The following is a 27,593-nucleotide window of genomic DNA, read 5'->3' as shown; positions in this document are numbered from 1 at the left end:
AAAGCCTGCCTTCAAAAAAACCAGTATTTATTCAATACCTGCAAGATAGTGGCAAGTAATGTGCTTAGAAATCCTGCTAAGGGTAGATTTAACAGAGAACCGAGACAACTTGAGAAATACTGGAGTGTGGAAACACCAGCAGCAGGTGATGGAGAACTTTGAGAAATCCTATAATGAACCAGTAGGGAATGGTGTCCTTCCTATAAAGTTTGTCTTCCTTATTCTGGGCAATGGGTCTGTTTCACAGCATGAAAGTGCACGCTGCCTATTTTCTGCTCTCTCTTGGATTTTTATGTGTGCCCTGCAAACTGGTTACTAGTTCGGGAGTGTGTGTGCCAAGAATATGTACAATTTAGTCTTAATTTCTGTGGGTAGGTATGGACAGAAGTGCAGAAAGAAGGGATCTGCAAGTTGAGAGGACAAATGATCACCCTAGTTGACATGGGTTCTGCACGTAGGAGGAGGAGCTGTTGGGTAGAAGGAGTCTCCATGATTGCATTGTGTGCATCTAACTCAGAGCTCAGTTATCTTCTGTATTACCCAATGTGGTTTTGGTTTGTTATTGGTTTCACCAAATACTGTTTGATATAGTTGATTTCTGGATCTTATTGGTAGCTCACTTAATTGTGTTACATTTGCAGATTCTTTGTTACTGAGTGAAAAAATGAGATGTATGCTGTTCATGGACAATGATAATGAATTTCCAGCTGTCTGCTCCTCAGCTCAGCATCCCTTCAGGGAAGGGAAATGTCTTTTATATCACTTTAACAGCAGCTGAGTGCTTTCAAGAAGCAGCAGTTCAATAGACTACTTGTTGTCTGGAAAGTTAGTCACTTATGGAGAAAAGAACTTGCTGTGAAGACTCTTACGAGGGCAGATTTATACGCAGCTGATATATGCCATTGAAATGCTTCTCTGGAAATTGTTCTACCCTTTAAGACTTGTCAGTGCACACTCGCAGTACCATGTGTATAGGACATAGAGCTGGTTTCTTGACAGACGGAGGTCTGCTCATGCAGTTGCAGCCCATCTGCTGGTATCAAATCTGTTTTTACAAATGCTTGCAGAATCTTACTTTAAAGCTGCCTTGGCCAAAACCTTTAATAGGCTTTAGAGACCCTCTAATAAGGCTTTCAGTTGTTTGGTGTTTACTTCTCAAAATAGATCAGTGTTCCTGCCCCTTTACAAGTTTGTTTGTCCTTCAGGATTTTTCTCTTGTCCTGAAGCAGAAACTTAAAAGTGAATTATTTGGTCTGTATGAAGTATGCACATACAGATATATGAAGTATACAAATGCACATATGTGTTTTATATAGATAGATGGTACCATCATACATGTGTATGCACATATATATGTGTGAAAACACACACTCTCACATCAGTGTGCATTATAAAAAACACATCCTTCCTGAAGGTCGATGTAAATTTTAGAGAGTCAAGTATGTAGTCTCACTTGCCAGTGCTTCTCATTTCCTTAGGATCAGCCTGCCTTCATTTGAGGAGAATGTTATGAAGCAGCAGCTTATCACCTGTTGTCTTCCTAATTGCTCTATCTAGGAACAGCTATTCCATGGACAGGTCAGATTCAGCCAGCTGCCAGTTCACATCTCTGCTATTCCATTGGAATGTACGTGTTTCCTGACCGACTCTCACTATGAGAACGAAGTATCGTCAGATATCTATTTTTCTCACTTGGTAATGTATGAAGTTGCTTTATAAAGTTAGTTGCTGATTCCCTCTGCTTAGAGTTTCTTTAGAATAAATCTTTGTACAGATTTTCACACCATGCAGGAGGATAATATATAGCTTTTTAACTGTAGTTTTGGTCATGTAAGAAGAATAAATCTCATGCCTTGTACTCCCGTGTCTGATTAGAGACAGGAACTTTGACTGAAAGCAAAATTACTTTTTTTCCTACTACAGAAGAGTAAAGAAAGTCCAGTGCTCTTCGAAGAAGACTTGATATTTGCTGCTGTGCTTGAGTCAGTGTTTTTTTCAACTTACAGATAAGTAGAGCAAGGATCTCTCAGCTTATGCCTTGGTCCTAAAAACGCAGCTCTTCTTGTGTATACAGTTCTTGACAGCTGAAATGTAGGCCTGTGTTCTGTCTTGTCTGTTTTTCAGGGTAGAAATTACGACTTTCACAATAAGAATTAGTCATCTCTTGTGTGAGTAATAGCTTTATTCCCAGACAGGTGAGTTCACAGATAAGATACCCGTGGTGTCGTCTAGCTGCAGACCTTGTAATGTTCTGTTCCTTATGACATATCTCTTTTTTTTTTTTTTTTTTTTTTTCCCCACCAGAGGTGAACCAAAAAATCATCACTGTCTGGGCAGGCAGCACACATCTCTATGTGTGGGGGTTTGGTTTGGTTTGGTTTGAGTTTTGCCTGCTGCAAGTCCTGGGATTCTGTGGTGTCACCTGTGTTGTAGAGCATGTGCAGTCACTTAAAGAAGTCTAAATTTCCAAGGAGCTGGGAATATTACTGTCTTGAGCACCAAAGAGTGAAGAAATGGTGCAAGGTGGACCCTCCAGATCAGTAGTGCGCTCAGGCGTCTTGAAGTTTGAGAACATGATCACTTCTTTCCCCAGCTGCAGGGCCGCTTCAGAATTGTTCCTGACAGCTACCATAAACTAAGATGTCATTTACAGTGATGGCCAAGGGGAGTGGTGTTACTTGGGAGTTGATCCATCTTCATCTGTAATTGTTTGGACTCTCATCAGCCTTTTTCATAAAGAGAGATAAGGAGAAACAGTGTGATTGAGGATGGAGATTGACTTAGGCCATCAGGGAAGAAAGTCATTGGACCATTTGTAGCAACTGATTAGTTAAAGAGAACACTTGTTAGGTGGTAACTTTTTAATTGTTGGGTTTCTTTCATTTTCATAGCAAAAAAAAAGTACAAGTGCAGTTTAGTAGAAATATTGGAAGGTGGGGGGGATCCATTGGGAGTTTGGTAGCTCTCATATTGAGCTAAAGATGTACTTTAAAAGTCCTTGTGTTGTAGTAGTGCAGCTTCTTTGCTTGTATACACCTAAGGTAAAGCAGTGCTGGAGAAATCAGATGCGGATAAATGTCATTTTCAAACTTGTTCTGTTACTTGGCCATTTTTTCTTCTATTATTGCTTATTGTTTCCTTCCCAGGCAGGACATGTGAAGTAGCTCTTAGTATGAACTGTCCCCTGGATGCCAGAGGTTTCTTGTGGTTGAGGACACAAGTTGTGCTTCCTGCTGCTAAATCACTTCCTTGTCCTGACTATGCAAGGGTGCTGTTTTCAAACTGAAAACACAACAGAATTGTTTCTGAAATCAGCACATTTCTCACATCAGTACCATACAGGAGATGGTTCTAACTAAGGAGGAAACTTTTTGGGTGCCATAGTCAAGTATCTCTTCCACTAATTTCTTTTTCAAAACTGTCTGGTAGTCAAACATATGAGACTGGCAAAGATTTTTTTGCTCACATCCACCCTTCCCCACAGGAGGAAGGAAACTGAAAAACAGTGAATTCTGCAGTTTATCCACCCTAACAACAGCAAAAGCCATTTGTTGAAGGGTTTGATGTGAATACATAGGATTAAAATCTGATTTTGAAATAACATATCGTGGGGATCAGTCTTTATATTTGTTAAGAGTATGTTAACTTTAACAGTGATTTACAAATATACTAAAAGCCTAACACTTTGTTACTAAATTTGTTGGCTATTACCTTTTTTTCCCAGTATTTCAGCACAATATCATCATGATATTTCTACACTTACCTGAAAGTCAGCAAGTTTCTGAATAAACAAAAAAATCCAAAACAGACCTGTAAAGTTCCTGAAGTTGACTTTCTCTTTCTAATGCTGCATCCAGGAAATTTGAGGACTCTTACTCTCTTGGCATATTGTGCTTAGTTTCTTGCTGATCCAGTTGTGCTGCCTTCATTTATGCTGGTTATTACCTTGATGCAAGGGGCTGTTGTACTGAGAATGGTATTTATAAAGCAAGGTACCATTCTGTCTTACTGAGATTAGAAGGATTAATATCTAAGAGAATCTGAACTCTTCAGTACTAGAGAATTTATGTAATGTAATAAAATTGGTATCACTTCATTCCAACAGGAGAGACCTTAAAGTTAAGCATTTAAAAACCCACACTAGACTAAGTTTGTCCATTAGGCAAGTTATCTATTGAGCAAAACTGGCTTAATTTGTACCTGTTAAAGCAGTGAAACTTACTTGGAAAGCCACTGAGTTTCTAGTCTGTGGCAATTAATGTCTTGGTGTTAAATATCTGATCATTATTCTTCTCAAACATTGGGAGCTGATTTTAAAGCAAATCATGTTGGTAGTGATATGAAAAAGCAGTTACACTATACGATTGTCACTAGTTACCTGACTTGCTGCCTATCAGAGCCTCACTGTTTTACTTGTAGATAACTTTAAAATGATGCAGCTGGTGGAAAGTACGACATGTTGTCTTAGAGGAATGCTTCCTAGTGCCTCCATGTTATTTAAGTCATGTGTGCGCATGCGCTACTGTTTCTGCTCCTCTGATAATAACTTTCATTCCCTCTTCAGCTGTGCTAAGAGCTGCATGTGAATGAGGACAGACCTCAGCCATGACCTCTTTATAGTATGTGAGGAATGCGTAGCTCTCGCGTGTGACAATGGAATCACTCCTGGGCTAAAGCTGGAGGTGCTGTTCGTAGTCTTAGCATACTCTGTCCTTGCTGCAATGACAATGCGTGTCACCCACATAGACACAGCGACAGTCCTGTACCCCAGTGTACTTAATGAAGAGTGTTACTGTCACTGTGCACTGAAAAAAGCCAAAAAATTAAAAAACCGGTGTGGAAGAACATTGAGGAAGGCATCTTCATCAAGACTGCTGCAGAGTCTGGGATTCGTCCGTTGTGAGTTATGATGTAGTGATCTATTGTCTATCATATGAGATTATGTTGTCGATAGTAAGGTATGTTTTGCTCGTAATTGTTTCATGTAATTAGAAGGGTTTAATCCGTTACGTGTGAGTAAGGGCATTATTGGTTGATCTGCTATTTGGAAAGTGTTACTATTGCCAAGCTGTTTTGCAGTCCTGAAATTTCTGCTGTTCCATTTATGAAGTTTGTATTAGTCACAGGTATTCTGTTGCTACTTAGCAATTAAAACGAAAATTGCAAGTATGAGAAACACACCAAGGAGATGTGCTTCTCTGAGGCGGAGCAGATCAACAGCAAAATAAGGGAGTTGCCCAAGGATCTTACACTGACAATTAAACAAAGAGAGGGACACAAGAGTCATGCCCCGATTTATGTGGATTAAACTTACTTTGTAGTGATAATTACAAACTCTTCTGAATACTATTTTAATATCAGATGTGAAACATTAGCTATCCTGATGTATAAAAGAGCAATCTACAGTTACCTAGAAAACATTACTTTCATTATTATTATATATGTTTTGGACTGGATTTACTAGTTTGACTTACATGAAGCCTCAGATAAACAAGTTTATCTGGTTCTGGTGATAGAGAGACAGAAAAGAAAGGGAGGGAGTGTGGAGTCAGCAATAACCCTTGCTTGTCTTCCTTTGTGAGTTCAGTCCGATGCCAAAAGCTGATCTCTTTCCACCTTCCAGGAAAGAAAGCAACCACTTCTCCAGTAAAATAAACATTGCTTGCCCTGGGGGTGCGAGCCGAGATTCGCAACATGTCACATTCTTTGGTCTTCCAGACATGGGAATACAAGACTGATTTCTGGCTTTGGAAGGAAACGCTATCATCTCATCTCTTGCAGTGAGTGTGAGAGCATCAGTGCGTGGCTTAAATAAAAAGGGCATCAGTGCCCTATACTTCTGGCAGTGTCCTCGTGTTCCTGGTGTTTTATCACAAATTTCAGCTAGTTCCTTTTCCTTTACTTAGGAGGTGTGAGCCCAAGCAGCAAGGTGTCAGTTTGAAGAGGAGATACAGATTTTGAGGACTGGCTGAGGAGCATGGGACTGTTTTGCTGATACTTTATCCTACAGGAAAGAAAAAGAAGAGAACATGGAAAGAAAAATGTGAATGGAAGAAGCTAATATCTTCTACAATTGGGGGGAGAAAATTCTTGGGCAGTGATACTAATCTATGCTGACCTCTTCACAACAAAGGAGGAAGGAAAAGTGCTTATACTAAGATAATACTATTATCAAATAGCTGCTTGAAGGAAAAGCACCATAGAAGTGTGTTTGTTTGCAGAAACTTAGATTCACACAATTTCTGGCAGCTATTTAGAGGTTTAAAAAAAGAGGGGGTAGGTAGGATTTGCATCTTGTGGGGCTTTCATCCATTTTTGTCTCCTCTTCATAGCTATAGGAGAAGTGCAAAAAGCGGTCATGGCACAAGGGTTCATTTCCTTTACCCTTCAAGACAATCAATGAGAATGATGTGCAGTAATTAACTTGAGAACAGGATTCTAAAAAATTATTTTAACACAGTTGACTTGATTAGCTTGTATATTTACCCTGATTGCATGGTTGACTTGAATATTTGCAAATAATGCGTTGTTTTGTGGACAGTCTATGCAAATTGGACCTGCAGCTATAGGAAACCACACTTTACATGCACGCATCTAAGTATGTGCATATTTGAAAATGAGGTTTCAAAGACAACTGAAGCACAGGCTTTCTAACTTGGCTCTGGGGTTCAGCACTTAAGCACAGTTTCAGTTCACAGTATTATTGAGGATAAACTAATTGATAGATGCATTCCAGGTCATCTTCAGGGGTGTAAGATGTGGGTCAGTGTAAATAAATAGGATAGACGCCAGCATTCTGAAATTACAGGGCATGGTTATGACTCAGAACTGTTCAAGTACAGCTCCAGCTCCGTTTCATTGCTATTTGGGTATATTTTATGCTTTTAGAAAGTGTTTCACACTCCATGAGTACTAAAGAAAAGTGTCAGTGTTTTATTTTTAGGCAGCTGATCATGGCTATAGAAAGGTGAATTTTAAGAGGTTCTTCTGGACAGAATTGTCTTGTTAAATGTTCTTCTACTTTCAGGCATTTGAATCTACAGTGGAAAGGCTGAGAAAGGGCTCTTTGCTTATCTGCCAAGAGAAAACCCACTCTTTGGAAATTGCTACTTTTTCTGCCCAAGTATACTTATGGAGCAAAGGGTCGGTACTTGTATCTGGGACAGATAAAGTCAGCTAACAGTATTTTATATTGGAGAAATAAGGATTTTTTTTTTCTTTTTCACCACAGTAAAGAATTTGGATTTATATGGAGCTTTCTTGCTATCTCTTCTTTCTGTTTCGCATTTTGTCAAAGGATTAAAACCAAATACCACAGTATTTTGTGTGACTATCCAGATGCTATAACAATGTCTTTATATTTTTTTCCGCTGCTTCTAGCACATCTAAAAACACCTACAAAGTGTAGGACTGGAGCAGCTGCTCTACATGTTTCTTGGCAGTGTATTCCAATGAGGTACCAAATAAGTGAGGTATTGCGGGCATCTTAGTTAGCTAATGTCGTTAAAGCAGTTTTGGTTCTGAACTTTAAAAATGGGCAAAAATGCTGATGGCAGAAAATAAGGAAAAAAGCAAGGGATATGTGTTACTAAAACCAAAACACAAAGTTGTCAAGCAAGGTTTAAGTTGAAGCAGTTCAACCTTTTGACTTTCAGTTGTTACGAACTTTCTGACAAAATTACTGATACTATAGTCTCTATTAAATGCAGTTATAGCGATATCTTCCTAGTATTTCGGATGTCAAGAGTTCAATAAAATCTGGGAAGAACAGGCTGTTCAGTTTCTCCTGATTCTTGGTTGCTGTTGGAGACCTTCAATTTCAGATTTGAAATGTGTAAGGAAAAAAACTGGTGGTTGGTGGAGATGAGAATTTTGAGTGCTTAATTGCTGGGCTGCATACATAAATAATGAAAAAAAGGCGAGTTGTTTTGAAAACTTTGCCAGTTGTAGGGAAAATGAAGTAAGTGTATACCTTGCGAATAGTCATTTTGACACTGTTACTTGGTGTGAGGAGCTGCTCCTGCCATGCATTCCTCAGACTGAGGGAATGCCATGTTCCACAGGTGGTGTGCATTGGGTTATTGGGACTGCAGAGTGTAGGGGCGAGGAGGTGACTGGGCTTGCCTGACGGGGAAGAGACAGGACGACCCATCCCACTCATCAGGGAGTGTACAAGCTGTCTGCTGTAAAGGGAGGAGCTGGCAGCTGGTCCTCATGGGGTAAACAGGCTTTTGGAAGGAAGTGTTTGAGATCTGGGAGAGGCCTTGGGCTGAAGCGGCATTCTTTCTTGGAACTGGGCTGCCTGCATGGCTTAGGGCTGAATGGCGTGAAGGGTGAGAAATTGCACTCAGGGCTTGTTGATACAAATGATTTACACCTGAATTTACTCTCTTGTCCTGGAGCAAAAACCAGAGCTGCCTCCACATGATGCAACTCCTTTCCTCTGGAAATTGCACTCCTGTATGGTCTGTGAGTAAATTCTGTGCCAGAGCAAGAAACTTGGAAGTAATATTCATGTCTGTGCTTCTTCACTGACAAGTATTTTAATTTGTGCACTGTCTTCCTACATTGTGCTGTCCTCTCTGCTGCGTGAATGTGACTTTTTGGCTGTTCTGTGCCTGTGGTTTTTGGGTATATGGGGAACCCACGCCTTCACAGTTCATGCCAAGTTCATACCACCGAGACCTTTGACGTGCCTTCTGATCGTGCCTGCACCTGGACTTCTCACCTCCTGAAGCAAGAGCAGAAACAAGCTGTGCTTTGTAAGCCTCCCGATCACATCGCCAGCTCAGTGTCAGCGTGGCTTCATATTAAGATGCTGCTACAATGCTGTCCCAAGGAAAGTGACCTCGTCTGTTTAAATGTTCTTTGTTTTAAATGTTCTTCAATCTGTCCATTTTTATTACAAGGAGTGAAAGGAATGGGGCACCAGGATGCCAGCACAACAAATCTTGCTTACCTTGAATGAAGAGGAGACAGGGAAAGGACTCATTGCCAGAAAGTGTCCTGACAGGAACCTTAGAGTCCATTGAGAACTCTGCCAGCGCATCTACATTTCTTTGCCAGTCAATTTGATACCCTGAAAAACACAGGGACTGTCAGGAACATCTTTGGAAGCTGGAAGCAGACTAGTTTGTACTACAAGAGGAAAGTCTTCATTTTATTTTTCATTTTGCGTTCTGTCATTTTAGGCCAATGCTATTCAGCTTTGCTGAGATCCACTTGCCCTTTCTTCTCAGATTAGCCCTTCTTTGCCCACTGAAATCAGCTCAAAGTTTACCCTTAACAGAGAGAACTCATCTTTACTCTGTCTTCTCTTCCCTGCATTTTAAGAGGTTGCTGTTAGTCTGTTGTCCCCTGTTACTATCACCCAGCTTCCTTTCTCTGAGTTCTTAGTTATAGGAGTTCAAATACACATTTTAAATTGAGATTTATTCTAATGGGAGAATGAACCCTATACAACTCTATAGCCAGGAACATAACTGCAATTAGAAGGCTAAGATGTGAAGACAGGCAGTCGTATAGTTTTGATAGGGTATTCTACAACAGTTTTGTATGTTTTTCTTTTACATAAGTTACTTGATACAGTCATTATGTTGCAATTTATCAAAATGTTCAGGCATTACACAAAACCAAAAGCTCTTGTATATGTTGAGTGCTCAGCATTTCAGCTTCTGTGTTCACAAAGGACTGGACACGATTGAGGGCTCCCAGGAGCCCTCAAAGGTGATGGTAAATTCGAAACAATCGTGCATTGCAAACATTGTCATTCCTAGAAATGTATCCTTGTGAAAAACATCTGCCACAAACAAAGTGGTAGGGAATAGGAATGTTTTGAGCCTGGCACTTTCACTATCAGCTTCATCATGTTAGTTTAATGGTGCCTGACTGCTACCAGGTGGGCTGTGCAGATGGAGACCTCTGGGGCTGCTTTTGCCCACAAACACTTCACCTCAACTTGCATCAGTTGCTTCCTCAGTGACAGGGAACTGTTTCAGGGAAGTTTCTTTAATCTTCAAAACCAATGTGCTAGTCTCATCTTTGCTGTGACAGACAAGCCCTGTGGCTTCAAAATAGTTTTGAGTAAGGAAAGTTACAGGAGAAGTTACCAAAACAACATTATCAAGAAGTTACCGAAGCAGATACACTTCAATGAGAGTCCCACTCGCATCCCAACTCGTGCCATTTTGCATGTGTAATGATCGATGTTTTGTTGTATTCTGCTTGGGTTTTCAAAATTAATTCGAAATGTTGTGGGTTTGGTGTGTCATCCTGTGGATGTTTCAGGTTTGGGTTTGTGCTTTTTATTTGGGTCAAGCTACTGCTATGTGTAATACCCCAGCATATCTTGTTGCTTACACTGCTACAACGGAGACCTGTGTGGCTGGGGGGATATTCATATGTTTCTTACTGCGATCACAGAATTTTTCTCGGTAGGATTCTTTTACTGCTGATAAAACATGTTTACGAGTTTGAGCAGACCTGCTTATGGCCTCTGTAGTGATGTTAAATAGACGATTGGCTTTTGTCTGCTACAGATCAGTCAACATTTATTTATTCACAGGTGAAAGGAATGGGGATTTTTCAGGACAGGGAAGAGGGGAATGGCAGAGAATTATTTTGGGGGGTGATTTTAGGTGGTGGTGTTAGGCTCAGGATCATCCACTTTTAGTCCCTAGATCTTTTAGCTGAATAATTGAGTTTGATTCTAGATCTATGTACTGGAATTTGAGACAGTGCCTTGACATCACAAAATTCCCTGCCAAGGATGATAGCCCAGACACTCTGTGCCAGGTGTACGTGAATCTCATACCAACTAGAAACATGTTTATCTCTGGCTTTCCATCCATTTATTGCAAGTCTGTGTTGGTCTCTAGCTTTCCATTTTTAATAGTGTACTTATTTTTCTCTTTGGGGATTCAGATTTCATCTTTCTTTTAAATGTGGTCCAGATCGGTTTTCCGTTATCTTTTCATGATGACTTTTGAATATTAATTGTAGAAAATATATTTGGCTTAGTAAATATGCAGAATAATTGAATATTAGAAACCGGCAAAATGTGAAGTGAGGAAAAACAAGCTGGCTGTGATGAAATGCGGCCAATAATATGTAATTTTCAATAGCGTAGTATAGAATTGTAGCTAAAAAGACTCTGGGTGGTAGTTCAAAAAGGATCTTCAACGTTACGTTTTCAGCTGGAAACTGCAGGATATTCAGCTTTTTAGATTGCAATTATGTAGGTATGAGCAAGTGGAAGGCATGAAACTGCCGAGGCAGTTGGAAAACTAATATAACTAGTCATCTTGTCCTCCATGCAAATAGTTAGACTAATATCCATGAGTGTACATCTGGGCCAGGCTTGTGTGCTGATGAGGAGAACCCAGCTGGTAGATTGGGAGGGGAAGGAACCTCCAGCAGCGCTGTGGTGTCATCCAGAGTTGCTAATATCCGTTGCTGATCTCAGGACAATCTGCCGTGCTTGTGGAACTGTCTTGTCCATTGCCATCAGCAGCCTGGGAGCCTTTGAGACCTAACAGACTCATCACTGATGATTGACAATGTACCTTGGGCACTGCCTCAAGATTTTATTCTGTGGGCTTTTGAGAGAAGCAGCGAGAAAAGCGACTGCAGCTGCATCTCAGTCAGAAAGAGAAATTGGCACGAGTGCTCAATCTGAGAACATTCAGTGTCTGTAGAAAGCTGAAGTAATTAAGCAGACACATGATTTCTTTGCTCCTGAGCTTACTGAAATGGTGAACCTTTGACTTAGCCTGAATGTTTAGGGATGTGTTCTTGGGCTTGCAAAATAGTTTTGGTTTTGGACAACTGTATATTGTATTGTGGTATGGTGAAAATTGCTTAACTCTTTGAAAAAAAATATTAAGGCATGCCCTCTTTTAGCAGGGGAAGGAAGTCTTTGTTTTCTGGGGATATATGATGTATGCAGAGCACCGCTAATGGTTTTAGTTTGTTTTCTTAAATGTATGAAGAAGCTGAGCAAAGGAGATAACGCAGTTCCGCAGCTTGCTTGCAGGTTTGCAGGCAGTGCTTATTATTTGGTCATGAGGTAGTACAAACAGCCCTGTCAAAATACATCAGAAATAAAACCTCCTTCCCTAACAGCATCTTGATTGACTTAAACCTGTCAAAATAATGGTAGTAACTGATTTACTTTAAACCTGTAACTACTAATCATTCTGTCATTTTTTTTTAAACAGAGCAAACTCCTACCCGTAGCATATGCACTAATGCCAGCTTGCTGAGGTTATTGATTTAGTAGCCTATATTATTAATACAGGTCATTGTTGTCTTAACCCAAGTTTTTCTTCTTCATAATAGCAGATGCTCAAAGTTCTTTATAGTCATGGTAAATGTTTTTTAGTATTTAGTTTTGATGGGTTCTGCTAATGTTGTAGAGAATTTTTGTGACTGAGAGTTGAACATGGGTTATCACTACTTGAGTACTACCCACAAGGAGAAAATAACTGTTACATATTCTGAAATCTGTCTTATTTCCCAGGTAACATGCATGTGTCACTGGCAGAGGCTCTGGAGGTTCGGGGGGGGCCGTTGCAAGAAGAGGAAATATGGGCTATTTTGAACCAAAGTGCAGAGAGCCTTCAAGAACTATTCAGAAAAGGTAAGCATTATTAAAGGCTGGTTTATACAGAACTGGAAACATCTTGGTTACGTTTATGTGTCATATAAGTAAACTCCCTTGTTCTTCCTAGGCTCTAAACCCAAATAATAACTTAGTTCTATGTTATCCTTGAGTAAACTGACTTGGTGCACCCCAGTCCAAAGGATGTTTTCAACCATGACTTCATGTTGTCAGGACATGCAGCACATTCAGTTTCATGTGGTGATAACTTCACTTTGGTAGGAAGCTGCCACAGAGCCTTGGCATTATTTTAGGCTCATTGAAATGAGATAGAAACATAGAAAAATGATAAATAAGTCTGAGACCATTGGAGCATTCTGGTCCTGAAGGGGGCATAGAAATGGTTGAAGTACAGTCATGATCAGTCTGCTCTGAAGAGGTTTAGTCTCACGTGAGTCAAAGGTGGGCTAGTGAAAGCTTGACCAGAGGGCCAGGAGTCACTCCCCAGAATCCATTTAACAATACATACAGAGCTACTGAGAGAACTTATTTGACTTTAAAGGTGTAGAAGTAAGTATCTCTTCTCCCCTATCCCCCCAATTTAGTAGGCTCTAAGTTGAGCCTCTGAAGTACTGCTAATAACTTATCTGTTTTAGCACTAGATCTAAGTATGTTTTCTTCTTTTCTTTTCTTGTTTGTTTGTTCGTTTGTTTGTTTTGATCTGCAAGTCCTTAAGCCCCTTCCCCTGATTTTGCTTTTTATAACGATAAAAGCTTAACTCAAACGTTGAAGATTGGTGACATCTTTACCTTGGCTTCCCCTAGTGTATATGCTCTCTTGATGCATCTAGTATTTCAGCAAATTTAAGAGGGTTACCTGTTTATATCTAAGCCTGAATCTGTAAGCTTATTCATTTTTATTCAGGAAAAATCAGAAGCTCACACTTTGAAAACAGCCATTGTTTTGCCACTTTACTATGTAAGGGGCACGTCTTTGTTATTGAGGGAAAAATCTGTTGGATTTTTTTCATGTGTTTGGCTTATGATTTCATCAAGATTCAACATTTAAGTTGGTTTTGGGGGGTTGTTCTTTTTAAGATTTGATCTAGACAATGTCAAGTCAGACACTAGGTCTGTCTCCTACATTGCACAGCCTCTGAAAGAGATCTCTGTTGGACACTTCACAAAGGCTCCAAAGAAGGCAGGTGTGCAGGTGTGGGCAGAAGCTGCCATCCAGTGCTTGATTTCTGATCAAGATTGACTTAGCATTATAAATGTGACATTTCAGCAGCTTCTCCAAAATATTATTTTGGTAGGCAAATTATGGGTAGTTTTGATATCCCATACAAATTTCCTTTTTCCCCCCATACCAATTTCCTTTTTCCCCCCATACCAGTAAGCTCACAGTCCATGTGTGGTGAGAGGTGTTCCCTGTGAGGAATGCTGAGTTTATTGTTGCCATTTGACCAACTGTCCTGTCACTCTGCTTCTTGTATGGTGAAGAGTGGAAAGCTGGTATCTTCTTACCTCTTTCTTTCTGTCTTTATTGTCTCCCAGAGAGAATCAGAGGAATTATTATTTTTTTAAGAGGATGAGTCATTGAGATCAAGCGAGACCTTGACTGAAGAGAGATCTTCAATGATAAGACGTTTATTCTGTACACTTTACAAGAACCAACACATTGAGCTCCATCTTGAAACCCACCTGAAAGACCACAGTAGCATGAGTATATACAGTTGTGAAACCACTTCAGATGTCATCCTAGGTCTCGTTTATTTTCAAGACGCAAGTCTCCACTGAAAATAAGAGCTCACTCTTTCTTGGCCTGAGAGTAGTGCAGAAAAGAGTTACCATAATTACGATGAAGACTCCGTGCAAGCATTGAGAATGAGAACACAGGAGATGGTAGAGAAATGTTTGCCAGCAATGCTGACTAAGGTGGCATAATCTTCTGGTCTTGCTTCCTATAAGCAAAGAGTAAAACAGAACTTCAGGTCAAATCAGTGCCAGAAGAATCTGTCTCTTCTTGGAGATGAAGCTGTTTTACTGAGTAGTTTTTCTGCTAGTTCAGCAAATTATTTTCAGTCGCATGCTATTAATTAACCTGGGATATAGCCCTGTGGTAAAATGCACTTCAAGAGACAACCAAATGAAAGAGCTTTACTGTGTAGCTAAGGTTGACAGAGGCAATCTAATTCCTCCCAGCAAAACTAGGATAACCAGACAGTCTTTAATCAAGATTTGGCTTTGCTAAGGAAACAATCTAGAATCCTTTTTTGGTCTTCCTGAATATCAGTTTCTGTGCTGGCTTGCAAAGGTGCAGGAACAAAGAATGCAGAGGTTCCTGTGGGCTTTTCTGGCTCGATTTGTTTTTTATTTGTGGAGGACTTGTAGCAAATGTGGGATCCTAGAGAAATCCTGTTTTCCTTGGTTAAATTTCAGACCTAACATACAGCATGGAAGAGCTATTCTATGGCAGAGGGTAAGTTTCCAAAATTTTTGTGAACTGACCAGTTGCTTCTGGACAGAGGGCAATGAGCCAAGCTTTTTAGCTTTTGCAAGTTCACAGCATGCTCAGCTCTGATCAGTCTCAGGGATTCTCTTTTCTTTCTACTTTTATAGCTCTGGAGTCCCTGGATGTGGTGTTCTGTAAAAAAACCTAAGCTTTGATGAACGTCGTCTTTATTGTTTCTTTACAAATGTAAAATAAGGAATATTATTCAACAGTCTTTGGTCCAGCTCTTCTGAAATGAGAAGGATTAAAAAGGCCATGGAAATCGTTAATTCTGAAATTGCCATCTGTTGGCAACCTCCCCACACCAGCCCACCAACCACACACATGTAAGGGAATTACCAGCCCAAGTAACCATTTATTTATTTATGACATCCTGGTTGAGTTTTGGTAGTCTGTTTGAAGTTGAGAATCCTTGCTGTTACTCCACTGACTGAGAATGTGTTCTTCAGTTAATTTGTTACTTAAACCAATTTCAGGAAATGAGGAAAAAATGCCCAAAACAAGCTTCGGTTACAGATTTCATGACTTCTTGATGCATGAAAGTTCTGCATGTCTTTTAGTCAGTCTATCTACTTATCCATCAAAGCACTGAATAAAAGAAGTACAGAATGAAAATCCATGTCTTGCATTGTTAACCACAGATCACACCATTTCTAATTCAGTGACTGATTCAGAAATGTGCATATTTTTATGCCTGTTTGTATTTACAGTTCTAACAGATGCTGAACTCATTAAAAATGCTTTACAAATTGGTTTCAATCATTATAAGCAATGGAAGATTAGGTTGAAATGCCAGTTGCTAATCACTGATTTAGAAGACCAACTCTGGTAGCTGTCTTGTCAGCAAATTATAAGCTGTTAAATGGAGGAGAAAGACAACCCTGTGCTCTTAGTTGCAGATCTGACATCAGTTGGACTAGTGACGTTGAGATTAATCTGGAGATTTGAAAAGGCCGATACCAGACCTGCCCTTCTCTTACATCTGTTTAATTATCTGCAGTAACTATTTTGTTGTTGAGAGGGTGTATCAGCCACTTCAGACATGCTGTATCTTGTACTCGCTACTCCAAGAGGTCAAAGGAACAAGTCTTTGAAGTGAAGTATCTCAAATGTGAGTGTGTTAAGTGTAAGGAGCATGTTGTGCTCCCTGATGCTGAGAATTACAAACTGGGTGTCAGTCCTAATTTGGTCGATTTAACTGGAAAAGGCTTATCAAAACTTGAAAGTGGGAAAGACTTCATATTTTGCTTAGGCCACTCCTATGGTAAAGCGTGTGTTGTGGATTCTGAAAATAGTTGCACCTTACATTTCAAGACAAACAGTGCGTTTGAAGGGAGGCGGAAGAGAAAGGGAGAAAATGAGTCTGGTAATAGAAAAGTTGAGCAAAGAGCGAGCCACTTTACAAATTGACTGTCTTGCAAATTTGTACATGGGAAATGATTTATGTAAAGAAAAGTAATAGCATCTGAAAGTGGATGTGAAGACAGACAATTGTGGGTTTTTGAGGACTTGCAGATCTTGTTGACAGTCATACTGTTGCATCTGCTTCACTTGGGTTAGTATAGTGAAAAGAAGAAAGACAAAGGGTGAAATGTGTTGATGGGAACTGGTGGTGTGGGTCCCAGTAGGCATAGACCTAGTTGGAATGAAGGGGGTAATTGATTCTTTTGGTTGACAAGGAGGGGGGGAAAAAAAATGTTAATTTTCCATCCATCCCTTGCTGGCAGGTATTAAATGATTGTTTTTCCCTTTTACCAGTAATTGTTGAGGAACGATTTCTTTTCATTTTCTTTTGACATTTGGTCTTTGAGTTGCCAATAAAGACATCAGACTTGTGTGGTTTTGGTAGATTTTTTTTTTTCTCCACCTCTTCTATGCTAGGTGACGCTCAGTCACTACTTGCACTCTTTCCCCAACTCTCTGCTGGATGTGGTCAAGGTAACAACCAGGTGTGGTGTGGTGTTCTGCTGCTGGGGGAGCATCTCAGGAACAACATGGGGCATCTCAGGAGCTAGTTGTTCACCCTGTTTCTTGCTCCAGCATTGTCAGGAAAGCTTCTCGGCATTTCTCCATGTGCTACTGGTTTCCAAGTGGTTTAGTGTCATGTCAGGGCTCTCCGCTCAGTCCCATCCCTTCGTCCCCAAGGGAGAGGCAGCAAAAGTGCTGCAACACATGCTGGACGCGTGGGGACATGCTGCACCAGCTCAGTATTGTAAAATGGATCCATTTTAAATTTCTACCTGAACTTACTGTCTCTTATAACGTGTTTTTGTTTGTTTTTTTCATCTTTGGCTACTTGTATCCTATTAAACCATGGAAAGGACTGTTTTAAAAGTCTTTCATTGGCTTGGCAGATGCTACGTAGTTGAAAAATATTTCAGTTTTTATTGCATTTAAGTCCAGTTTACTCTCTCAGTTTAAGTAAGACCACACTATTTATCTCTGTCTTGGCACTGCCTGATAAACTGAGCTCTCACAAGTGTTTGGTTACCAACTCGCATAGTTCTTGAGTTAACGCAGGAGCCTGGGAGCTCCAGCGCAGCTGAAAGCTGATGGGGTTGGAAGTGGACCAGGACCATGCTCAGAATTCCAGTGCTTTTAGAAAGAGGAGTTTGAACCTCTTTTGCTGTTATTTCCCCCCATATTTTGGGGAGGATGTTTCCCTTACTGCTCTTATAAATTCTTCTGAAAGCCTTAAACAGGAGATGACATTAATATTATGACTGGAAACTAGTTTCAGTTGTTTTCCTATGGTCCCTGGCTATTTGATGCATTGCGTCTTTGTTACTTTTTCTTTTCCATGGTACAAACATGTGAGAGAGTAAGAGTAGAATTAATTAAAAAATTTTTTTCTTAGGTTAAATCTGCATAGTAGGAGCTTTGAGACAGTTATTTTGGTTTGCGATCAATGCCTTAAGGAAAATAGAGAATGAGTTATTTTATTCTCATCCTTTGTAACAGTAGATTTGCAAAGTTGTGATGTAGGCAGTATGACTACTGTATTCGTTAAAAGCTACTAAAAGAGGAAAATGTCAACAAAATAATCTTGGCAAAATCAGCCCTTCTTCTGCACTTAATCATATTCATTGTATATTGCTTCAGGTCGTGAAGATGGTTGAGTGTGGACGAAACTGTTTCAGGTGGATCAGTAAATTCAGCCTCTACATCTACAGGGGACAAATGCATGTGCCAAAGTCTGTTTAAATGAATATCGGGAAGACTTCAGGCTAAATGTGTTGGTTTTGTTGTTTTTAGAACTAAATAGTGTTTCTGTTTCTCATTAACTCTTGTTTCTGTAGTGTGTTTCAGAATATGAAGAGTTCATATGTCTTCGTCTTACAGAATGTTAAGGATAAAGTCTCCATGTGACTTAAGGTTCCTGAGTTGGAGCTTTTAAGCAGAAATCCTGTAATATTTTTAGATGTGCGGGTTTTTTGTTTGTTTTGGTTTTGGTTTTTTTTAGATTCGTGGTGCATACACACAGAATTAGTAAAAAAAAATCCAGTAGTCACCTGCAATGTTATTTTTGGAAGTTGATGGCCAACTAAGGTTTTCTTTCTAAAAATGCTTTGCTGCATAATGAAATATTTTCTTATGCACTTACAAGAGGAAGATTCTTTCCATCTTTACATTTCTTTTGTTTAGCATCTGAACTTACTGCCACAACAGTAAAGTACACTTGTTCTGTTTTGTTTCATTGGAAGTGGAGTTAGAGGTATAATACAAATTGTCATCTCTTGGGGCTGGAGCAGATTATGTTATTTTCATTCTTAATTAAAATTTTACTTAATTCAGTTGATTGAAGTCAATTTCCACTACTTTCACCATACGTGTTTTTTACAGTTTTTGCTGGGGGAGTTTTCTTCAGCTCATCTTATTTTTAAATTTACATATTTGATGGCTTTTTCACAATATGAGATCTTTCTAAACTCTAGTTTTGAAGTTGGCCATATGAAGAGAAGTTGTCTGTAGAGGTAAGATTGTTTGCTTTATGCCAGATGTCTCGCTACACACTATGGTGAAAATGATCTTGGACACAATTGATCATTTTTACTACTGTATCAAGCAGATGTTTTGCCGTGGCCATTAAAGGGAGTGATTCCAGGTTTTAATCTTTTATAGCTAGGGGCTGATTGGATTGATAAATTCAACATTTGGAAGTATTTGAAGTCACATTGGAGGAGATCTAGAAACAGAAGATACTTGCACACCTTGTTAGTTGAGCCATAGGTTTTAGTTGGTTTGCCGTATATTGACATTGGTAGGTTCAAGTAACTTATGTTCTTTTGTCCCTTGCAATTTTACTTACTGAAATAGGATAGGAAAACACCCCAAAATCCTGTCTTCTGTGTATGAGAGATATATCACCCTGTAAGGTTTTGTATTTGTTATTGTTTTAGGGTATTTTGGGGCGTGTTTTTTCTATATGTGACAAATAGGGAGCTCAGCAGTTTGGTGTGAGAGCTTAAATTTGTTTAGCCTATGTGATGAGAGGTACCATCCATTGATGACTTATTTCTTTTGGATCCGGAGGAGAAAGCCAGAGCAAGGAAATACCCTCCCCTGAGGCAGGAAGCCTGATCTTCTCTTTTATGTCCTAAAAAGCAGAGCAAGGAGAGACCAGATTTGCACTGTGAATTCTAAGCTTGTCATACTGACTTTCAGCAAAACACACCAGCATTTGAAAGTCCATTAGAAAAACTATAACGAACTCCTTTAGTTCTCAGGTGTTTTAAAAACTTGAAATAACTACTTGAAGTAGACTTTCTAGGATCTTCCCATTTCTAGAATGTTTGTTGCCCTCTTCCTTTTTTAAAGCAAAATTCTGCATAGGGGTTTAAGGAGTGTTCAGAAAAATGTGTATGTTAGTCTTAAACTGAAAAATGAATGATTCTCTATTTAATGTTATCTCTTGCATGCTTTGGTAGGAGGGGAGACTTTCTGAGCAGCAGGATCTGGAAGTTGGGAATGTTCTTCTGGGTAATTGTACTACCAAGTTATTAATATAGTTTTGCTTTGGTATCACAGGCTGTAGGAAGCCTGAAAGCGATTTCTCGGTTTCTTTTAGGGGAATATGAGTTGAAGAAATTGAAGGACTTGCTTGGTAGATCCTTTTACATCTGATACCTGCAAGGAGTAATTTAATACATTTCCTAGGAGATTAGAAATATTCTAGATTACAAGATAGTTGAACACCCTAGGAGCCAGTACTGTAGGAACATCCTGAGCTGACGGGAGAGTGCAAAATGTTGTTACTGGTGGAGCTGAAGGAGGAAATTATTATTCTGCTGTTATTGCTTACTATGTAGAGGGGAAAAAAAAGGCTTATCCTTCAAATACATGTTTCCTGAGATCTTTGACATACCACATACCAAAAAACAGAGCAACTGCCTCTTTACCTGTGGAAAAAGAACTTTTATTTTTCCTTAGATAAGGAGGCTTATGCCTCCTTTAGTGAAAATGACCTGATTTACTGTTTGAGGAGTAGAAAAAAATATTTTGACCCAAGGAAATGGTCTGTCTTATTCCTGCCTTAGTTAACTTCTACTTTCAAGGCAGATTTTAGGGTTTACCGCATTCACTCATGTGTGCAGCTCCCTGCCCGCCCTGCCCCCCCTTTTTTTTCAGTAGGTCTGTGGCCAGGAGTTTGGCAGCAGTATTATCAGACAACATCAAAAACCTAGCTGGCAAGTTGCAAATTCGTGATGTAGGAAGTATTCTTTGTCACTTCTGGTTCTCCGATTTCGATGCTTGTTTTGCTGTTTTCAAGTATTATTTGCAGGATTTTAATGGAGGATCTTACTAAGGGGTCAGGTTTATTCTTTGCCCACTACCACTGCTGCCTAGAATTATTCTTTTCATTTTCAGTTTTGAAATTTTTTTTTTTCTTTAGGTTTAAAAGGACTTTTGTTCCTCAAAATGTTTCTGGTTTGTCCAGTTCTATCAGCTACTCTAATAAGGAGTATTTCCTCTCTCTATTAACCTTGTCTTTTCTCTTTGGATCATTGCTGCTGCAGCAGTGCTATATTAGTATAGGAGTTAATTCCATTCTTATTGTAGACATTAGCCTTAATGACATGTATGCTACAAAATGTGATAATTGTATATGTTGACTGTTACATAAATTACATAACCTGAGAATAGGAGAGCTGTGAGTATTTTAACTTGCTGGTATGAATAATAGCAAGGAACAGTCAGAAAAGATAGGTGTCGCTCCTTAGTGTGACTAAAATTGTGGTGGTGGATGTTGTGGTTACGAAGCACTACAGGTAGAAAAGGAAGTATGAATCTATTCCATTAATAACACCACAGGCTAATATTAAACGTGTCTTCAAGCAAATAGAGTAACATCAAGCAAAGTCATCAAACAACGTAGTTTTAATGTTTTCTTTTTTTTTCCTTTTAAATACAGCTGATCCTGCTGCTCTGGGATTCATCATTTCGCCATGGTCTCTCCTGTTGCTTCCATCTGGCAGTGTGTCATTTACTGATGAAAATGTCTCCCAACAAGACCTCCGAGCATTCACAGCACCAGAGGTTCTGCAGAACCATTCTCTGTCATCTCTGTCTAACGTTGAAAAGGTACAGTACCTCTTTGTTGGCAGGCAGCTGCTGTCTTTTGCTGTTGATTACTTTACAAAAATGGCTTTCAACATTTCTTCTTGTCTCTGTGGAGTTCTTGATTTTATATGTAACTATTGATTTCTTTTCTTGGAGGGAGAGGGGGTCCTCCTACTTCGTTTTGGTCCCTAAAAGAGGAATAGAGATTATGGTTGTTTGCGCTTATGAAGAAGTGTCTGTGTGCAGGTCCCTGTTAATATTTGCTACTAACAGCCGTGCTTGGGCAGTGGGTGCACAGAGTGACTGTCCATCAAACTAGGGGTAAGCAGTAAGCAACGCTTCGCTACCTTTTAGAAAAAAGATTTCAGTGGCATCAACAATTTCGATTTTTTTTTTTTTTTTTTTTTTTTTTTTTTTTTTTTTTTTTTTTAGCAAAATACATCTGAGAGGTAAGCAAAGGAATTACTCAAGCAGTCCCGGGCTTTGAAAACTGGGATATTCCCACACATCTCTGAAGAAAAAAATTGTTTTAATTAACATAAGTATTCCTCAGTTGTGCACAAAATCTTTCCTTTCCACCTTCCTTTTTTAACTCTTCCCTAATGGTAGATATTCAGGCAGGTAAATTTTATATATGTGATCTCCTCCAGGTCATTGATATGCACAGTCAAAATGACTAGCTTCTCAAATGTCTTCTTAACAGTAATTTGTTGCAAATGGTAATGCTTTCCCCAGAAAACCGTTCCCTTGGCCTTGTCAAAGATATTTCGAGGTGGGAGTAAGGAGGAAGCTGAGCTCTATTTCCATCTCCTTGGCTTCTCTGGATCGATAATCCTTAGAGAAGGAAGTTGGCCACAGCCAGTGTTGTTGCAATCTGGGAACAATTATGGCATTTGGCAGCATTCCTCCAGGAAGAACAGCAACATGCTCCTACTCCAGAGGAAACCAGTATTGGCATCAGTTGCTGTTGTCTGCACAAGGACTATTAAAACATGTTTTTCTGTGTTGAGTATTTTGTGTTTGCAGCTTCTTCTAAGTGTTGTGTATAGTCAGTTTTCTTTAGGACTGTGTCACCGAATACCTACCAAAAATCACTGTTTCCTCAGTTACTCACAAGCCCTTTAGACATCCTTCTTGCCCTGCAGTGTAGTCAAAATTAATGGTATAATAAAACGTGTATAATTTTATCTATGACAAAACTAAGCAATCAGCAGCTTAGGTTGAAAGTTTTAAGAGAAAAGTAAAAATAACGCTGACATCAGTGCAGGATTTGGGATCAGTTGAGGAGGATGCAGCTGCCAAGCTCTGTAGTCACACTGTTGGAATTGTTTATTTTCTTTCAAGAGAGACAACACTGTTGAAGACAGTAACGTTGCCTCTAGCGCCAATTCTGAAGTTCATATACAAAACAGGCCTTTATAAATGCCAGAAAAAAGTTTTGGAATGACATGTTTGTGACCTTCTTCAGAGCTGATTGCGTTCTTTGTTCAGTGCCAGTATTCATTCAGTATGTTGCTTTTTTCTTTTTGAAGTAAGCAGAGAACTCTTACTACAAAAGCCATCCTATGATGTTTCTTAAGCTTTAGGAAGGAAATACTCAGGGACCACTGTGGCCTGTGAAAACAGAGCACATCAATAGGCGATGACCAAATTCTGACATTCTGCGCATATGCAACGCCAATTAATCCTCTCCAGTTATGACGGTGTGAATTTATTTCGTTATATTGGTACAACTTTGCCTGCTGGGGGGTGATGACAAAATTGAGAGCCAAAGCTGCAGCAGCTGTGTTGCTGTTTTTCATTGAGAAACAGTTGGGTGTGGAAATACACAAACTTTGGCTTTTCGTAAGCAAATTACTCACAGAGTCAGGTACAGACTAAATAAAACACTTTAGCTTGTGGTATTCGGCTTTAGCATTAGGTTGAAGCTTCGATCTTTGGACTTGAGATAAATGAAGCTCTTTTGTACTTGAACTCTACTTTATGTCTGCATGTGTCTTGCACAAACTGAGGTGGGGGGAAAATTAACCATTCTGATAGCCTCGGATGGTGCAAAAATGTTCAAAGAAAACTTTCTGCTACCATTCTTATTTTCAGTTTAAAGCCTTGTGGAGACATGACACAGCTGTTCTACCAGTGTGGGGGTCATGTCTGGGTGCAGCAGTCTGAATGAAGGTGCGATCTGAGAGTTCCTCGTGCTGCATTTGCTTATGTGAGACCCTGGAGCTGAAATAGAAATGTACCGTTGTGTACAAAGAACTGAAGAAAACACACACACACAAAAAAACCCAAAGAAGGAAAAAAACCCAAACCTAACCAACCAACCAAAAATAACAAACCAAACAAACAAACCCCAAACACAACAGAGTATCTGTAATACAGGAACTACACAGTATAGTACATTGGTGCAAAGTGCTTCAAACATATCAGTCCTCTTGGGTTTACTTGCTTGCCCATACAGAAGGAGAAAGCTACCTGAGACACAGCTTTTGTACAAAAGCTTTTGTCCTATTGTGGGTTTATTAGTTGAAGTTGGTAAGGCTGATAAATATGCATCCTGCTTTTTTTTTTGGGCTATTGCCCTTTACATTTGTATTAATCTGCATGTTGGATGGTGCAGTGGTTATTTGTCGTGATATGTTGACTTCATGTTTCTTAGGTCTTACTTTGGACATGCTGACTGCGTTAACTTTTAAAATATTTAAACTTCTTTTTGTTTGTGTGTGTTCTGTCACAACTTGCTGTAGTTTGCTGGATTCATTTGCTGGCAATCTTTGGTGGTTTTGATTTTGGTTGTTCTTCTGAAATCAGACCATTTCTGAAAGCTGCTGAAAGCAGAAAAATGTCATTTCTTAAGGCCTCTTAACAGACAATGACGAGGTTGCATTCACCTCTTGAGTTATTACTTCACTTGCTAACACAAAGTAACAGTGTATGCAATGATAAATATTAGAAAAAGTGAGAGTCAGTGAATACCTCTTTGATTCCAAGACATCCAGTGAATGTGAATACAAAATAAGTCCAAGGTAACGGCAAGCTTATTGGAAATAGAGTAAGCAAACTGTTCAAAATTATAATGAAATATTAATTTGAGAAATAAATTTGGTGTTGATTTATGTATTGTGGAAAATATTAGAAGAATCATAATTTTTAAATTAACTAGAATCTTTTGAATAAGTGCTTTCATTCTGAAGAGATATGTGTTATATGCTTCTTGAAGCAAAGGTTACCTCATCTGGAGAGAGAGAAAAGGGTATTTTAAGTATGAACGCTTATTAGGTAATAATGTACAAACCCACTTATTAGTTACTGATCATTTGAAATTAGCAGAATTCTTGGGGGTTTACAACATAATTTTTCAATAGATGTTTTTTGCCTAGTTTTCATGCTGGAATTATCTCTTATTCTAAGGAACTTGATGTGGTGCTTCACAAATGTCAAGCAGTTATGATCCTGTCAACAGACTGTCATATTTATATATTTTTTCCCTCCTGAATACCTGGCACAACCTAAAGCTGTCAAACTATAATAAGCCGTTAGAAATTTTTAAGGGGAACAGTCGAACACCAGTCGAGACTATGTATCTTATTTTTGAAGCTAAGGTGTATGAAGTAGGAGAGAGTTCCATGATATAATGTGTGCAGGCATTATGTTAAAATCCAAAAAGGAATTGATATGTAGTAGTGGCTTGCAAGTAACTTTGCAATGCTGTATTTGGAAAACCTCCTTTAGTTAATATAAAGCTTGAAATATCATTGATGAAGTAAAGTATCACAGACTGCTCTACTTTGCTTTTTATTTTTAGAGCTGTTTTCAGATAGATTAGTAGGGTAGCATATTTTAGTTTAGAGGTCTGCGTGATTGTATGATAGTATTTTTTGTTGAGGGTGGTGCATGTCTCTTCTTCAGAAATACCTTTTGTTATGCTGAAGTTCAGAATCGCAGAATGACAGAATACAAACACTGAGTTGGAAGGGACCCGTGAAGGTCATGGAGTCCAACTCCAGACTCCACACAGGGCAACTGAAAAATTTAATCATATTTCTAAGAGCATTGTCCAAATGCTTCTTGAACACTGACAGGCTTAGGACCACGACCACTTCTCTGGTTAGAATTAACAATTTTGATAATACACTTTTAAAGTGCTGTTCTCACTTGGGGGTGGTGTGCTTTTTTTGTTTGGGTTTAGTATGAGAAGAACAAAATTAGTTTCATCTTTCTGTAGGTTCTGTTGAGTCCATCCATTACCTTTGTACATTTAATTTACAGATAAGCTTTTAAAATCTGTACCTGAGCCTGGACAGATCTTGTCAATGTGTATAGCTAAGACTTAAGTAAAATGTTTTGCTTTTAGTTAGTGACGAGGCTGGCTTAAGTGAATGACTTTTAATTTATCATTGTCTCTGTAATGGTTGCTCATTGCATGCACAATTATTTAATAAACTTCTTGCTTTAAGTAGCACAAATTTAAGTAGCAGAAATATTATTAATAACTTGGTAGAAAGTGCCATTGCTAGTGTATGTTACTTACACAGTGCAGAAAAGCTGCCTTTCTTTCTGCACTTACTTGCCGGTTTCATTTTCAAAATCACGTATAGTGGCAGTTTATGTTTTTTGCTCTTAATTCTGCAGTATCTAAAGCTTGTTTTCCCTGTCTTGATGGGCTTAATATGTTAAAGTTATATTAATGTTGTTAATGTTTATATTCTATGTGTAATGATTACTGCTTTTAATGTAATGATTACTGATTTTAAAATATCAATGACATGGTGATGGCTTTGTACATTGATGCACTTATATTCATTTTTTTTTCCCTTTAATCCTGGTTTGGGAGATCTCTTAATAGTAGTAGCTCAGTTTGAGTCCTGCTAAGGTCTACCTTGCCTTCAGACCAAAGTTTTAAGGAGCCTGGGACACGGCCATGCAGTCTGTACCCCAGACCAGGGAGATGACATGAATTATGTGTGCTTCTGACTTGGATGTGAGATGAAGGTTTAAAATGGATCAGAGAAAACAGAGGCGCTGGTTAGATGCAGGATGTTTTGCAGAAGTAGGATTTGCTTCTCTGACCCTCATGTCAAAGGGGAAGAGCAATTTCAAAGACAACTGAACTTAAATACCAGGAAAATATATAGACAAAATGATATTAAGTTAGTTGCTCTACTTTGAAGGTCTACTTTGTGTTTCCAGTCCTATTCAATGAGCTGACAAATGTCTTGTGTCTTCTGACAGGTCCATATTTATTCTCTTGGCATGGCACTTTTTTGGGGAGCTGACCATGAAGTCCCTCAAAGTCAGGTAATTTTTTATTTAGTTTTGTTTAATATTGCAGCTTCAGATTGGGTAGTTTGAACAAATCTGCATTTGGGTTCACACGGCAGGGTGTCACGATGAGGCACTGAAGGGTAAGATTCCATTCCTGTACTTGGAGCCTGTTCCTGTGAAGCCTGGGAAGGGTGGTGGTGGTGTCCTCTTGCAGAAAGAAGGTGCTGATGCTACATTTCTGTTGGTTTCAATGAAGATATATCTGGACTAGTCTATCCTGTAGTGTCACAGGCTGAAAGTCAATAGTTTAAGCTGCTGACAAAGAAGAAAAGAATTTGTTTTGTTTTAGGCTTATATAAAAACAAACATTTAAGTAACATCCTTGCTTTAGTCCTACTAAAGCAGCTTATTCTCTCTGCTGCCGTAACTGCTGAGAGTCTGGGCTTGGCACATACAGATACTTAACTTACACAATGACCAAGAAAGGGTATGAATTGTTTGGAACAGGGAGTAGACTCTTGCTGCTGACTTGTCAGTCAATGCAGACACAGTCGCAGATTGCGTAGAGCTGGGTGTTATTGCGCAAATGGGTTTATCTCTCACAAGCAGCAGAACTTCTAGACTGTCTTTCCAAAAATGAGTGAAGGTGGTG

The 27,593-nt window shown here is 39.2% G+C and overlaps 1 protein-coding gene across 3 annotated transcripts in view; it reads left to right on the top strand.

The window, feature by feature from the left end:
- PTPN13 (protein tyrosine phosphatase non-receptor type 13) overlaps positions 1–27,593 on the top strand; it is a 124,024-nt gene that overhangs the window by 15,108 nt on the left and 81,323 nt on the right. For all 3 annotated transcript variants that reach the window (XM_065633373.1, XM_065633372.1, XM_065633374.1), the window contains exons 3-5: positions 12,521–12,640; positions 21,528–21,697; positions 26,909–26,974. In XM_065633373.1, coding sequence (XP_065489445.1) covers positions 12,526–12,640; positions 21,528–21,697; positions 26,909–26,974 — 351 coding nt within the window. In that variant the 5' untranslated portion in view covers positions 12,521–12,525. The remainder of the gene's footprint in view (positions 1–12,520; positions 12,641–21,527; positions 21,698–26,908; positions 26,975–27,593) is intronic.

This window comes from Caloenas nicobarica, chromosome 4 (genome assembly GCF_036013445.1).
Source record: "Caloenas nicobarica isolate bCalNic1 chromosome 4, bCalNic1.hap1, whole genome shotgun sequence".
NCBI classification, from domain to species: domain Eukaryota; kingdom Metazoa; phylum Chordata; class Aves; order Columbiformes; family Columbidae; genus Caloenas; species Caloenas nicobarica.
The sequence above is the reverse complement of the archived record's forward strand: the minus strand, read 5'-3'. Positions and strand labels throughout refer to the sequence as shown.